The 15,369-nt window shown below is 40.9% G+C and overlaps 1 protein-coding gene across 2 annotated transcripts; it reads right to left on the reverse strand.

Annotated features, from left to right (window-relative positions):
* Positions 1-11,876: 11,876 nt before the first annotated feature.
* Positions 11,877-15,068, reverse strand: LOC117483879 (collagen alpha-1(VI) chain-like). Of its 2 annotated transcripts, none has more exons than XM_034132206.1 (3): positions 14,915-15,068; positions 12,418-12,605; positions 11,877-12,223 (listed from the first exon to the last, which is right to left on the reverse strand). In XM_034132206.1, exons 2-3 carry the CDS (start codon positions 12,537-12,539, stop codon positions 11,998-12,000), a joined length of 348 nt encoding a protein of 115 aa, XP_033988097.1. In that variant the 5' UTR covers positions 12,540-12,605; positions 14,915-15,068; the 3' UTR covers positions 11,877-11,997. The 2 variants fall into 2 exon arrangements, with proteins under 2 accessions (XP_033988097.1, XP_033988096.1); XM_034132205.1 differs by lacking the exon at positions 14,915-15,068 and adding an exon at positions 14,788-14,896.
* Between the last annotated feature and the right edge of the window lie 301 nt (positions 15,069-15,369).

Here is a 15,369-nt window from a genome sequence, read left to right on the forward strand (position 1 = left end):
AATATGATTTGAACAGAACTGCGTTGCCAGGCAACAGCACGGTCAGCTGCTGTCAATCACTCCTTATCTAGAATGGAACCTTCAGACTGATGACCTCATCTCTGGCTGGCTTTGGTCCCTGAGATGGAACCCTCAGAATGATGACCTCAGAAGCTTTGGTCTCAGAGTCTGTGAGAATCTACAGAGTCTACAGGTATCTCTGAGAGACAGGTCATCACAGCATGAGCAGCAGAAACAGGGTTTGTGGTCAGCGAACATTAGGATACTTGCACGTATAGTTTAGTCAGGTCATCTTCACAGGTGAACAACACTTAGTCAATTCACTGTAGACCTTAAAGTCCAATAAGTACATTTAGCCCCTGTTAGCTAAACAGCAGCTCATTCATAGAGATGGAGGACAACAGAGAGCAGCTGGCGGTCAGTTTTTCAGACGTTCCTTCAGATGTTCCTTCAGATGTTCCTTCAGACGTTCCTTCAGATGTTCCTTCAGATGTTCCTCTGAGGAAAAATCCGCCTCCAGTGAAACCAAAGGGCTGCAAAGTGCATGAGTTTAAGATCCAACTTCTGAGGAAACAGGTTCAGGACGGGAAGCTGGAGCTGGAGAGGAGTTTAAGAAGAAAGAAGGAGGAGAAGATGCAGGACCAGGCCTCCCAGATGGAGGAGGAAGACCTGAAGGAGGAGAAGGAGGAGAAGATGCAGGACCAGGCCTCTCAGACAGAGGAGGAAGACCTGAAGGAGGAGAAGATGCAGGAGCAGGCCTCCCAGACGGAGGGGGAAGACCTGAAGGAGGAGAAGGAGGAGAAGGAGGAGAAGATGCAGGAGCAGGCCTCCCAGACGGAGGAGGAAGACCTGAAGGAGGAGAAGAGAGTCTTAACCAATGAGACCAAAAGAGAGATGGATGCTTTGCTAGAGGAGAACCAGGATCTCACAGAACCTAAAGAACCTTGTGAGGGAGTAAAGAAAGGAGAGATAGATGCTTTGCTAGAGGAGAACCAGGATCTCACAGAACCTAAAGAACCTTGTGAGGAAGTAAAGGATGGAGAGATAGATGCTTTGCTAGAGGGGAACCAGGATCTCACAGAACCCAAAGAACCTTGTGAGGAAGCAAAGGATGGAGAGATAGATGATTTGCTAGAGGAGAACCAGGATCTCACAGAACCTAAAGAACCTTGTGAGGAAGTAAAGGGTGGAGGGATAGATTCTTTGCTAAAGGAGAACCAGGATCTCACAGAACCTAAAGAACCTTGTGAGGAAGTAAAGGATGGAGAGATAGATGCTTTGCTAGAGGGGAACCAGGATCTCACAGAACCTAAAGAACCTTGTGAGGAAGCAAAGGATGGAGAAATAGATGCTTTGCTAGAGGAGAACCAGGATCTCACAGAACCTAAAGAACCTTGTGAGGGAGTAAAGAAAGGAGAGATAGATGCTTTGCTAAAGGAGAACCAGGATCTCACAGAACCTAAAGAACCTTGTGAGGGAGTAAAGAAAGGAGAGATAGATGCTTTGCTAGAGGAGAACCAGGATCTTACAGAACCTAAAGAACCTTGTGAGGAAGTAAAGGGTGGAGGGATAGATTCTTTGCTAAAGGAGAACCAGGATCTCACAGAACCTAAAGAACCTTGTGAGGAAGTAAAGGATGGAGAGATAGATGCTTTGCTAGAGGGGAACCAGGATCTCACAGAACCCAAAGAACCTTGTGAGGAAGCAAAGGATGGAGAGATAGATGATTTGCTAGAGGAGAACCAGGATCTCACAGAACAGAAGGAACATTGTGAGGAAGTAAAGGTTTATATGGAGATTCAGCGGAACGTCTTGAGGGATGACTTGGAGAACCTGAACCTGAGATATGGAAATCTCCTCAAGACGCAGATGAAGGCCGAAGCAGAGATGGACATCTTGAGAAAGGTGAACCAGGATCTGAGAGAACTGTGTGCTAACGACAATAATGTGGACATCCTCACTTTGTTGAGGATCTACAGAAAGCTCCATGTGGAGAAAGGGGAGAAGGATCTGGAGATCGCCCGCCTGCGAGAGGAGAACCGGACGCTGAAGCTACGATGTGGGGTGCAGGTGGAGGTGGGGGAGGAGGAGGCTGTGCAGGTGGAGGAGCCGACGAGCACACCGCGGCGGTTGAATTGGTTCAACGCCTTCTTCAACCGCCGCCGTCGGAACATCCCCGAGTACATAGTCTACTTGGAGAACCAGGATATCACAGAACCTAAAGAACCTTGTGAGGAAGTAAAGAAAGGAGAGATAGATGCTTTGCTAGAGGAGAACCAGGAACTCACAGAACCTAAAGAATCCTGTGAGGAAGTAAAGGAAGGAGAGATAGATTCTTTGCTAAAGGAGAACCAGGATCTCACAGAACCTAAAGAACCTTGTGAGGGAGTAAAGAAAGGAGAGATAGATGCTTTGCTAGAGGAGAACCAGGATCTCACAGAACCTAAAGAACCTTGTGAGGGAGTAAAGAAAGGAGAGATAGATGCTTTGCTAGAGGAGAACCAGGATCTCACAGAACCTAAAGAACCTTGTGAGGGAGTAAAGAAAGGAGCGATAGATGCTTTGCTAGAGGAGAACCAGGATCTCACAGAACCTAAAGAACCTTGTGAGGAAGTAAAGGGTGGAGGGATAGATTCTTTGCTAAAGGAGAACCAGGATCTCACAGAACCTAAAGAACCTTGTGAGGAAGTAAAGGATGGAGAGATAGATGCTTTGCTAGAGGGGAACCAGGATCTCACAGAACCTAAAGAACCTTGTGAGGAAGCAAAGGTTTATATGGAGATTCCCGTCTTGAGGGATGACTTGGAGAACCTGAACCTGAGATATGGAAATCTCCTCAAGACGCAGATGAAGGCCGAAGCAGAGATGGACATCTTGAGAAAGGAGAACCAGGATCTGAGAGAACTGTTTGCTGACGAGAATAATGTGGACATCGTCACTTTGTTGAGGATCAACAGAAAGCTCCATGTGGAGAAAGAGGAGAAGGATCTGGAGATCGCCCGCCTGCGAGAGGAGAACCGGACGCTGAAGCTACGATGTGGGGTGCAGGTGGAGGTGGGGGAGGAGGAGGCTGTGCAGGTGGAGGAGCCGACGAGCACACCGCGGCGGTTGAATTGGTTCAACGCCTTCTTCAACCGCCGCCGTCGGGAACATCCCCGAGTACATAGTCTACTTGACTAAAAAGTGAAGAAGACTCAGCAGCTCTGACATCAGCTGATCACTGAGAACCAATATATTTAGACATCAAAACAAGTCAGAGTGAGCAACTTGTACTCAGTCTGGATATTTATTAGATCAGTTATTAGAACAGTTATTAGATCAGTTATTAGATCAGTTATTAGAACAATTATTAGAACAGTTATTAGATCAGTTATTAGATCAGTTATTAGAACAATTATTAGAATAGTTATTAGATCAGTTATTAGAACAGTTATTAGAACAATTATTAGATCAGTTATTAGATCAGTTATTAGATCAGTTATTAGAACAATTATTAGAACAGTTATTAGATCAGTTATTAGAATAGTTATTAGATCAGTTATTAGAATAGTTATTAAAGTCCAGGACCATTTGGGGCAGGGGGAAAGGTGGGAGGCAGGGTGGAGAGGTCAGGGGAGAGATGTCAGAGGGGGAGGGAATGTGTATTCATGTTTTTAAAGCTTTCCACTAATCAACTGTTTGCAATGAGAGTTCAAATGGTATTTATATTTATTTATTTCGCAAAAATAAAAATAATTATTGAATTTATTGGAAGTGTAATATATTTATTGTATATTTGTGTTCTTATGTATGATATTTTCTCCTTTATATACAAATATGTTGGTGATCTATTTTATGAAATAAGTGACAGAGCACTGGAGCTCTGTGATTGGATCATCTCGTTATTTTGACGGGACTTTTTCCTTTTAAAAATTGAATAATTAAAGACTTTTACTTTGAAGTTCTTGATGTTTGCTTTTTTCGTTCTATAATAGAGCCGAGTCTCTCACACACACACACACACACACACACACACACACACACCACACACACCCATACACACACACACACACACACACACACACACACACACACCCACACACACACACACACACACCACACACACACACACACACACACACACCACCACACACACACACCACACACACACACACACACCACACCCACACACACACACAAATCGTAACATCATAATAATAAACTTGTGTTATGATATTAGGGTCATGCAGAGTCAGGCAGCTGTCCCCTTTAAGAGAGAGAGACGAGAAGAGAAGAGCAGAGACGAGAGAGGACGAGAGCTTACGAGAGACGGAGAGACGATCGACGGAGAGAGGAGAGAGAGAGAGAGGAGAGAGAGCGAGAGACGAGGATGAGGAGAGAGAGAGAGATAGAGAGGAGAGCGAGAGGAGAGAGCGAAGAGGGGGGGGGGTGGGTTGGCTCGTTGCATGTGTGTGCGCATGTTAGAGCGAGCGGGAGAGTGAGCGAGCGGTGGTGTGTTGTTTTTTGAAGTGAACGAAGCAGCAGCAAAGGTCTGTCGTGTGTCTTCAAAGTTAGACCTGTAACAAAGACCTTAATAAATGCAACGGCCTCCCAAAGAAGAGCTCGCCTGTCTGCCTTATTGAAAAGTGGGTTATTGAACCCAAAGTTTCTTGCTTCGGCCCTGGAAGACTGCAGAGAGTCACCCCTGTTTCCTCCACTACGGTCTGGGAGCCGACAGGAAAGTTTAACACTTGGTTCAAATACATCAAATCAGTCAGACTTCAGACAGGCCGCTCCCCATTTTGACTGCGCTGAGCTGTCGCATGTTATGTTGCTTTGATGAGTCAGAACAGGAAATAAAAACAGTTTACACCACTTGTAGAAGTCTCTTTGGACTCTAGGACGCTGATGTTCTGACATCCAGTAAAACAGAGTAAATAATGTGTTAAAAAGCAGATCCTGGTGTTAACACTCACCCTGTTGTCCTCCTGCTCCGTCGAGCTGTAAAATGGCTTCTGGCACTCTGACAAGTCTGACTTCCTACTTTCACTTTCAACTTCCCTCCCTGTCTGCAGGTCCTCCTCTTGATTCATAACCAGCCTTATCAGCTGAACCAGTTCACACACAGAGACTATGTTCAGTGAGATAGAAATAGAGCTAAACACAAGCTCAACAAAGTTATTGAAATAAACATATTAAAACCACAGTGTGATAACAAAAAATAACCCAGTGAACATCTTGCATTCAAAACCTCACTTAAAGGGGACCTATCATGCAAAATGCACTTTTGTACGTCTTTTATACATGAATATGTGTCCCCGGTGTTCCAGGGAACTCACCAAGTGTCAGAAAACACAACCCTCTCTATTTTCCTCCATACCCAAATCTCTAAAAAAGGGGCTGCAACGGATCTGATAAAAACTGATCCAGATTTGAACACTGTCCTGACGTCAGGACAACAGGCCTGTAAGTGGCGCTGTAGTCTGCCACAAAAGCAGCGAAGAAGACTTCCCGCCCATTGTTACCATGGTTACCCTTCTGTTTATTCTCCGCTGTGGCTTTTTTTCTCCCTCCCCGAGGCAAGCGTTTGCTCCCGCTGCTTTAATTCAATGCAATCCCTCCCCGTCGAGGCAAGCAATACATTTGCTGTATATTCAAAAATATAATGGAGAGAAAAAAATATATATATATATCACAGTATGTTGAAAAATATGAAAAAAGTAATGTTGTGTTAAAATAATATGAAAGAAAAAGTACTTAACTTTCTACCAGTTGTAAAGTTGTCATACATAAAACTGTATCAAAACAGTAAGTGAAAGACAACGGGGGAAAAAATAGAAGTGTTAAAATCACCAACTTCCCTTTTAGAGTCACAGTCTTTAAGAAAATACATTTTTGTTACAAAATAATTGACATTCTACCAGTTGCCAAATGTTCCTACATAAAAGTGTATCAACAAAAGTATCTTGGTAGCTGAAAATAACTAGAATATCAGAGAAAAACCTACATTATTTAACTGTACAAGTGTTTTTTAGAAATAAAAAAGGGGTATTAAAGAAACCCTCATTCCCTTACAAAGTACTTCATATTATACCCCTTTGTTAAGTGTTGCATACATAAAAGTGTATCTAAAAAGTATCTTGGTAACACATGAAAAGAGAAAAAAAGTCAAAATCTGCCTTGTGTCAGTAAATAAGTGTTAAAAATCACAAACTTGCCTTTTAGAGAAACAGTCTTTACGAAAAAATCTAATCAGACAATGTACTTCATTTTCTAGTTTTAAGGTTTTGCATACCTCAGAGTGTGTCTAAAGGTATCTTGGCAAGAGAAAAAAGCCATAATCTGCCTTGTGTCAGTGAATAAGTGTTAAAATCACAAACTTATAGATAAGCTAGAGGCTATTTTAGATTTGTCAATTAGAGTTAAAGGGTTAAATAACATTTTCAAACTGCTGTTCATAGTTACTGGATACATAACGAGCCTCATCATTATCTCGATTTTCTACTTCCATTTTTATTTAACAGTGAAACGTCTTATTTTAGTACAGTCTAGTCAGAGGAGTTAATACTATTACTATATATGAAAGCAAAAATAAAACACATTTTCATTTGTTATGGTTGTTTAATTGAAAAACACACCATTCGCCACATCAAAATATAATGGAGAGAAAAAAAAAATATATATATCACAGTATGTTGAAAAATATGAAAAAAGTAATGTTGTGTTAAAATAATATGAAAGAAAAAGTACTTAACTTTCTACCAGTTGTAAAGTTGTCATACATAAAACTGTATCAAAACAGTAAGTGAAAGACAACGGGGGAAAAATAGAAGTGTTAAAATCACCAACTTCCCTTTTAGAGTCACAGTCTTTAAGAAAATACATTTTTGTTACAAAATAATTGACATTCTACCAGTTGCCAAATGTTCCTACATAAAAGTGTATCAACAAAAGTATCTTGGTAGCTGAAAATAACTAGAATATCAGAGAAAAACCTACATTATTTAACTGTACAAGTGTTTTTTAGAAATAAAAAAGGGGTATTAAAGAAACCCCCATTCCCTTACAAAGTACTTCATATTATACCCCTTTGTTAAGTGTTGCATACATAAAAGTGTATCTAAAAGGTATCTTGGTAACACATGAAAAGAGAAAAAAAGTCAAAATCTGCCTTGTGTCAGTAAATAAGTGTTAAAAATCACAAACTTGCCTTTTAGAGAAACAGTCTTTACGAAAAAATCTAATCAGACAATGTACTTCATTTTCTAGTTTTAAGGTTTTGCATACCTCAGAGTGTGTCTAAAAGTATCTTGGCATGAGAAAAAAGCCATAATCTGCCTTGTGTCAGTGAATAAGTGTTAAAATCCCAAATGTATAGATAAGCTAGAGGCTATTTTAGATTTGTCTATTAGAGTTAAAGGGTTAAATAACATTTTCAACTGCTGTTCATAGTTACTGGATACATAACGAACCTCATCATTATCTCGATTTTCTACTTCCATTTTTTATTTAACAGTGAAACGTCTTATTTTAGTACAGTCTAGTCAAAGGAGTTAATACTATTACTATATATGAAAGCAAAAATAAAACACATTTTCATTTGTTATGGTTGCTTAATTGAAAAACACACCATTCGCCACATTTTCAGAAAGACATATTACATTTGACCAAGTTAATGTCGTAGTGCATTCAAGGTAATAGACTTAACGATTTGCACTGCTGCTTCTCTCCGCGTTTCATTTACAGTGATCGGTTTATCGTTCAATTCACATTGCCCAAGTAGATGTTTAGGGGTCTCTTGGAAGTAAATGAATGCATTTTTTTTTATATCAGATAAGTGCATTAACATCACTTGCAAATTCTCTATCCTTTCACCCGCAACGATTATAATCTGCTTTGCTTCTTCTTCGGTTTCACCATTATTAGCTCTGAATGTAATCCTTTCTGGGGCTTCTTGTGCTTCTTGTGGTCTGTAGAATACCTGGCATAGGATTTGTTTAGCTGTAAGGACGGGTACCATATAATTGTCTTCAAAAGCTGGAAATTCTTACAAGTTCCCCCTCCTCAAAGTTCATTCCCGTAGCACCTTTCCCCCTCTGATGCTAGTGACCCCCCTTTGTATGCTAATTACCCCTTTGTTCGAGGCGTTATCACATGTAGGTGTGTTCAGTTAAACACTGAGATTTTCAACATACTACTCTACAAAATGATTTTTTCATATTCTTTTGACAAACTATACTTGACTTTTTTACGGAAAATCATGACACACTTTAATGTGACTTATTCTTAATTTTACCATACTAAATTAAGACTTGAAAATACTATATCGTTTTCTAGTTTTTTATATTATACATCCTTATTTATGTTAGTGTGCTGAGAAAACACAATAAGCAATAGCGTTTTAACAAGCAGTTTAAACTGTCTGTGTCAGTTTTACTTATCTCCATATTAAGTGATTATATAATATGACAGTGATCATTTCTATGTTTATTCATTGCAAATACTTAGTTACTTACCACTTGAACTGTTTAGCTCTTCAAGGTTAACTGACCTAATATATACACTTTTTTGTAGTATTGTCACCACGTTCTTAAGAATTATATGGACGAGTTGGCAGCTGCCATGGCTGGACTGTCAATCAAAAGTTACCAGTTATCAAGCGATGGTATGGACAACTTAACAGCTGACTTGGCTAGACTTACTATGAGGAGTCAGCAGGTAACAGATGAGTGTGTGAATGAAATAACAGCTGCCTTCAGAGGACTCTCCACTAATGCACAGCAGCTTCCTGTTAGTGCCTGCACTGAGAATCCTCAAATACAGAGACAAGTCACTTTGTCCACGCTCCCTGAGACCCTCAAGCCCACTAATGCCCAGGTGAATAATATTGACTTGTGTTAGTTTTACTTAAACTTACTTACATTAAGTAATCATAATATGACAGTGATAACTTCTATGTTTATGCATTGCAAATACTTAATTATTTTTTGTTAGTTCTTTAAGGTTATATAACCATATGTTTGTCACCATGTAACAAGTGATCATTTGGAAAATGTATCCCAGCCTTTGAAAAAACTCAAAGGGAGAGGACAGTGAAGGCCATGAAGCCAAAGCCACGACGTGGTGGAGTGCTGCGCAGGTATGTTCTCTACCAGCAACACTCTATTAAACATGTCTTTATTGACTACAGCTTAAGTTCATCCTATCATAAGGCTAAAAAGTATCTTAGTAACAAAAACAAAAGCAAAAAGCATTAATGTTAACAACGCCTCAAAGGGCGGACTCCTGAGTTCCATGGCACTTGGACTATTTACATCATCCAGCGCTCAACACCAGTAAAATACACCTCTCTTTATCCGCTCTCCAAGCCTCCAAGGGCGGACTCCTGAGGTCCGTAATGCCCCCCTAACATGACACTTAGACTATTTACATCATCTAGGGAAGCACACCAGTAAATGTAGCCTCATGTAACTTCATATAGGGATTCTTTAATAGTTGTGTGAAGTAGTTAAACAATAAGGGGGTAATAAGATCTTTAAATTATAATTTTTCCTCTCAAAGAGACTTCGTTGTACACACACACACACAAACAAAACAACATTAAATAATGACATGATATTATAGTGATAACACATAATGTGTAGAAAGAGATGTCCTGTATGGGTTGATTGCGCGTTGATCTGTTGGTAAAATGCTCATCTATCATTTTCAACCAAGCAGTATGAGGTCAAATTTAAGTAATAGTTTGTCACGATTTTACGGGAAAAAGTCAGAGCGCAATGTCACATCTTAAAGACAGCTTGAACTGGATAGATGGTTAGTCTTTTTTCAAACATACCATATGTTCTGCATGTTAGTATATTTGGCCAAATCGGGTTAGGCCCTACTGCCCCACTCCCCCAATAGGGAAGTCACGCTTTGGGAAGAGGTGTTTAATTTCACAGATCTGACTTGATTGCTGTTGTGATGGCTGAAGTAATAGGGACGGGGGAGGAAAATTCAGGGGTGAAGAAGCAGAAAGATAACTTGTTTGTAAAACGGACAGCACGTCAGTTTCAGGAAAGATGACACATATAACTTCATATAGGGATTATTTTATTAATGGATTGATGTAATTAAACATAAAGAAAAAACCAAACACCATGGGGTCATTAAGATCTTTAATTTATTGCCAACCTCTTCAGAGAGACTTTGTTGCATTTATTACCAGATTACCCCTCCTTTCAATAAGAGAGGCCCTTATAGTTAGTTTAGTAATTAAACATTAGTTCACCATCCGTACACTTCAAGAGAGCCTCCTTAGTTATTAACCCAACTCTTATTAAAAATAAATAAAAAGGGGCTGGGTAGGAGGGGAATACGGGTATGTGTGTGTGTGTGTGTGTGTGTGTGTGTGTGTGTGTGTGTGTGTGTGTGTGTGTGTGTGTGTGTGTGTGTGTGTGTGTGTGTGTGTGTGTGTGTGTGTGTGTGTGTGGAGGGAAATCTCTCCGGCCAAAATGATATCCCCTTTAGCGCAATACAGCATCAGCTGCACCACTTATGTGACATACAAGAATAGTGTGTGACAGACAAAAGATGTCCTGTATGGGCTGATTGCGCATGGACATAAACGCTAGTAAAGTCTAATCTGACGGGGGGAGACCCGCTGTTGCTGACGGGGGGAGATCCGATGCTGCGGACTATTCGACATGCATCTCTGCATGCGGTGAGCGGAACAAAACACACTCTTCAGATATCACACGTAGCTATTTTATTTACCTCTCAAACTACCTAAACTATTTATAGATATGTTTTAGTTTTACTGTCGAGTCACTCATTATTGGACCCGCGACGTTGATACTGACGTGTTGTCAGGAGGGGGGAGAGCAGTCCGTTTATTATTCCCGTGTTATTGTAAATTACTGTACACGTTTTTGAATAGTTAATTAATCTACTATAATTAGTTGGTTTAATATCGAATCATATCAGTTTGTTTCAAAGCTCATTAAATAACATAGAAGACCTTTAACCGGCACTTTTCTAATTCTGCCCCGGAAGATTTAAACTGTAACGAACATGCCGACCGGACAGGAGGGGGGAGGAGGAGGGGGTTGAGAGGGGTGGGGGCTGAGGAGGGGGGTGGGGGCGACAGGGGGGATGTGAAACCTGCTGTAAGGAGGTGGTGGGTTGAGAGGGTGGGGGCTGAGCGGGGTGGGGGCTGAGAAGGGTGGGGGCTGAGAAGGGTGGGGGCTGAGAAGGGTGGGGGCTACCGGTGAGGATGTAACACCTGTATGTGAGGGGGAGGGGGGCGGGCTGAGGGGGGTGGGGGCTACCGGGGGGATGTAACACCTATACGCGATAACACCTCGAACAAAGGGGCTCATTAGCATATCAAAGGGGGCTCATTAGCATAATTAGGGGGCGGGACTTAGAAGGTGTGACCTGTCACTTTTTTATGCATACTAATGTGATTGAAGCGGGATTGGTAACACTACTGTTGTTACCAAGTGGCTGAATAGGACTACAGAAGTTGTGGAGGCCGTTGTACGTCATTACGCCGAACACGTAAACACTCCTGTAAGTTAGTTTGCCCTGTTCTGCTTGAAAGCAAGTACCTGCCTCCTGCTAACTGTTCAAACAAACGCTTCAACTCGTAACATTTAGAATCTGTGTGTTTGAATATGGATCTTAAGTTGGCGTGACGTTGAAGTCGTGCTGCTGTACTCGGCTGTAGTTCCTTCATAGCATCACATTAGCATTTTGCTTCTGGCGATTAGATTTATGATTTGAAAAATTATAAAAGTAGGGTAGACATGTGGAGATTATCCGGCTGAACAAAACGTGCATTTATCAAACAGGTTCGTTTTCCACAGATCTTCATTTTTACAATATTCCAAAATCCTATGGAGAAATCCCGTTGCTTTTTTTGTCGAGGGAACCCATGCGGCCTACAAAAATACGTCATCACTGCACCACTTTATAAGCTTTCAGTAGCTTTCGGTCTGTTTCAAAGCAGAAACCACTTTGTATTCCACCCAATCACAGACAGGCTGTACCTGTGAGATGGGTTTGGTGAATGTTGGAGGAGCAGCGACTTTGGGCAGAACTGCAGCCGACGTCACAGCACATCCGTTTCCCAGCGTGGCGATGATCTGACCCTGAGAGTTCAGAACCAGCTGGGGGGTCACGGTCTGGACCTGGAGACCCTGGAGACCCTGGAGACCCTGAAGACCCTGGAGACCCTGAAGACCCTGGAGACCCTGTTCTGAATCGACCAATCAGAACTTTATTTAGCCTCCGTATTGTTTATTGTTCGATGTGGGCCACGAAACATTTTTATATATATTTTTTTGTATTCTTAAGTGGGCCCTGAGTTGAAAAAGGTTGGGAACCGCTGATATAGAATATTCAACCCCCTTCCCGTTAGTAAAGGGTTTCTGATTCAGATGTCTGCAGTACCTCATGCTGTACGCCCCCGCCCCGAGCTCCTGCCCGATGCCCGACAGACTGGCATCGAAATCCTGCACCAAACCAGACTCGATCACCTCGTCCGTGAGAGGAAGCTTCAGAGCCCACGCCATGAAGACCAGATGAAAGGAGAGCACTTCGGGTTAAAACCTGCGCCAAGGTTCCCACAACCTGACAATCTGTGGAGGAGAGAGGAGAAGAAGATAATAAAGCTTTATTTATACAGCACTTTTCATACAACACATGCAGCTCAAAGTGCTTTACAAAATGACACATCAAAAACAAACACCAAGAAATTCCCCTCAGATTATTTGTTAAGAACTTTAAAAGGTACATGCAGCAAAATATAACATTTGATCAGATAGACACAAGGAGGTCAAAGGTATGATAATAGAAATAAAATAAATAATGGTTTCTCTTTGACAGATAAGACACAAGACCACTGAGTCGATGCAACAATATAAAGACCACAGGATTTATTTCTAAAATAGAGCCCCAAATGTAAGTTTAAATATCACATTTACCCCTTAAATACCCCATCACTCATTCATCACATCACGACTCGACTACTGCAATAGCATCCTCTACGGCAGGGGTATCAAACTCAATTTCATCGCGGGCCACATCAGCATTATGGTTGCACTCAAAGGGCCGGTTGTAACTATATAACTATACATATATAAATATATAATATACATAAAATAATGTATTATATTACATTATTGCCTCTGCATTGGATTATTATCGGATAGGATAATAACTTCATAATTATATACGTCTGAAAGCAGAAGTCCAGGGCAAATAATTGCAAGTCTCTTCAGTGCGCATGTCACAAAATGAGATGCATTGTGGGACATGGCACCTGCTTCTGTAAAGTGGCATGTGACCATATAATAAACGTATTATATTCTTTGCAAGCTCTTGCGGGCCACATAAAATGAAGTTGCGGGCCGGATTTGGCCCCCGGGCCTTGAGTTTGACACCCCTGCTCTACGGCATACCATCCAACCTCCTCAATAAACTCCAACATATCCAGAACTCTGCTGCCCGCCTCCTCACCCAAACCCACACCCGCTTCCGAGACCACATCACTCCCGTCCTGCAGAACCTCCACTGGCTCCCCGTCCGTCAAAGAATCGACTTCAAAGTCCTCCTCATTACTCACAAAGCCCTCAACAATCAGCCCCCCCCCCCCTACCTCACAGACATGCTGCACCACCACACCCCTTCCCCCTGCCTCACAGACCTGCTGCACCACCACACCCCTTCCCCCTACCTCACAGACCTGCTGCACCACCACACCCCTTCCCCCTGCCAGAGCCTTCTCCGTCGCTGCCCCCTCCCTCTGGAACTCACTCCCACAACCCATCAGAGACTGCACTGACCTCACCAGCTTCAAAAAACTTACAAAAACTCACCTCTTCAATCTGGCTTTTAATGTGTGATTGTTTTTGTATTGCTTGATTTTAATTTGACTTTAACTATATATATTTATTTGTTGTTCTTTTATTTTATTTTCACTATATCTGTAAAGTGTCTTTGAGCACCTGTAAAAGCGCTAACAAAATTAATATATTATTATTATTATTAAATAGTTTCTGTATCCTGGGGGATGCGGTCATTTGATAGGCTGTATCTTTGTGTAAAATGTGGGTCTAATAACAGTGTAACATGGGTATAATATAGGTGTAATAATGGTGTAAGATGGGTATAATATAGGTGTAATAATGGTGTAACATGGGTATAATATAGGTGTAATAATGGTGTAACATGGGTATAATATAGGTGTAATAATGGTGTAACATGGGTGTATTCATGTGTAATATGGGTCTAATAACAGTGTAATGTGGGTATAATACAGGTGTAATACGGGTGTTATGAGGGTGTAACATGGGTATAATATAGGTGTAATAATGGTGTAACATTGGTGTATTCATGTATAATTTTAATAACAGTGTGATATAGGTGTTATGTAGATAATAGCAATCCATGAATTCTACAAAATATGTGATTGCCTTAAAGGGTTCAAACATATCATACAACATCTGAATTAAATATTCTCCATGTTGGTAATTGTTAAGTCAGTGTTATCTTAACGTTGTGTTTTATATATGTTATTTTAAATGTTGCTGTTAAGAATGTAAACATGTCACGTGTCTTTGAGTACCATAAAAAAGCGCCATATAAATAAAATGTATTATTATTATTATTTTAAAAACACTGCAGTGGTGACGTTTCACACGCTGTAAGCAACCATGCACTGATGCACAACAACAATAATAACTTGAGTAAAAGGACAGTTTTTTGTGCTTTTCATGTATTTAAATCAGTTAGAAATGATATTAAATAGACATATCTTACCTTCAGTTGTGCAGCAGATGCTAACACTGCTTCTTCATCTTCTTCATGTCGCTTCTTCCCAGACGTAAAACAAACATCACAAGCTAACGAAGCTAACTACTGACAGACAGCTAAAACCAATGCTAACCTGTATTAGCCTTCACTTGTAGAGGATTCACGAAAACATAGAGTTCCTGGTAGACATATCTTTACATAGGAGGAATGAAAAATGACCTCAGACTCGTTAATATATTTAATTAATGTATTGCTTTTGTTTGTTTATCTAGCTTCGTAGCAGGAAAAGGGAGCTGACGTCACTTCTGGTTCACTCTTCTTCTTCGTGGTGTTATATTACAACCCAGTCTCACGGCATTTCGTGTTATTAGTCACGACATTTTTAATAATAATTTAATCTATTGATTCGTGTTCACCAACACGATTTTCACCTTTTTTTCGTGTTACACAGAACGATTTTAAATGCAATGTATTTCTATTGGTAGTATGTTTCGTGCCTGCAACACGTCTTTTTGTCCGGTCGGGTCTTGGAAGACCAGAAGCTGTGTGGTTCATAAAAACATGTTCTTACCTGGTTCTTGCATAATT

The sequence above is a fragment of the Trematomus bernacchii genome, unplaced genomic scaffold (assembly GCF_902827165.1).
Source record: "Trematomus bernacchii unplaced genomic scaffold, fTreBer1.1, whole genome shotgun sequence".
Lineage (NCBI taxonomy): Eukaryota > Metazoa > Chordata > Actinopteri > Perciformes > Nototheniidae > Trematomus > Trematomus bernacchii.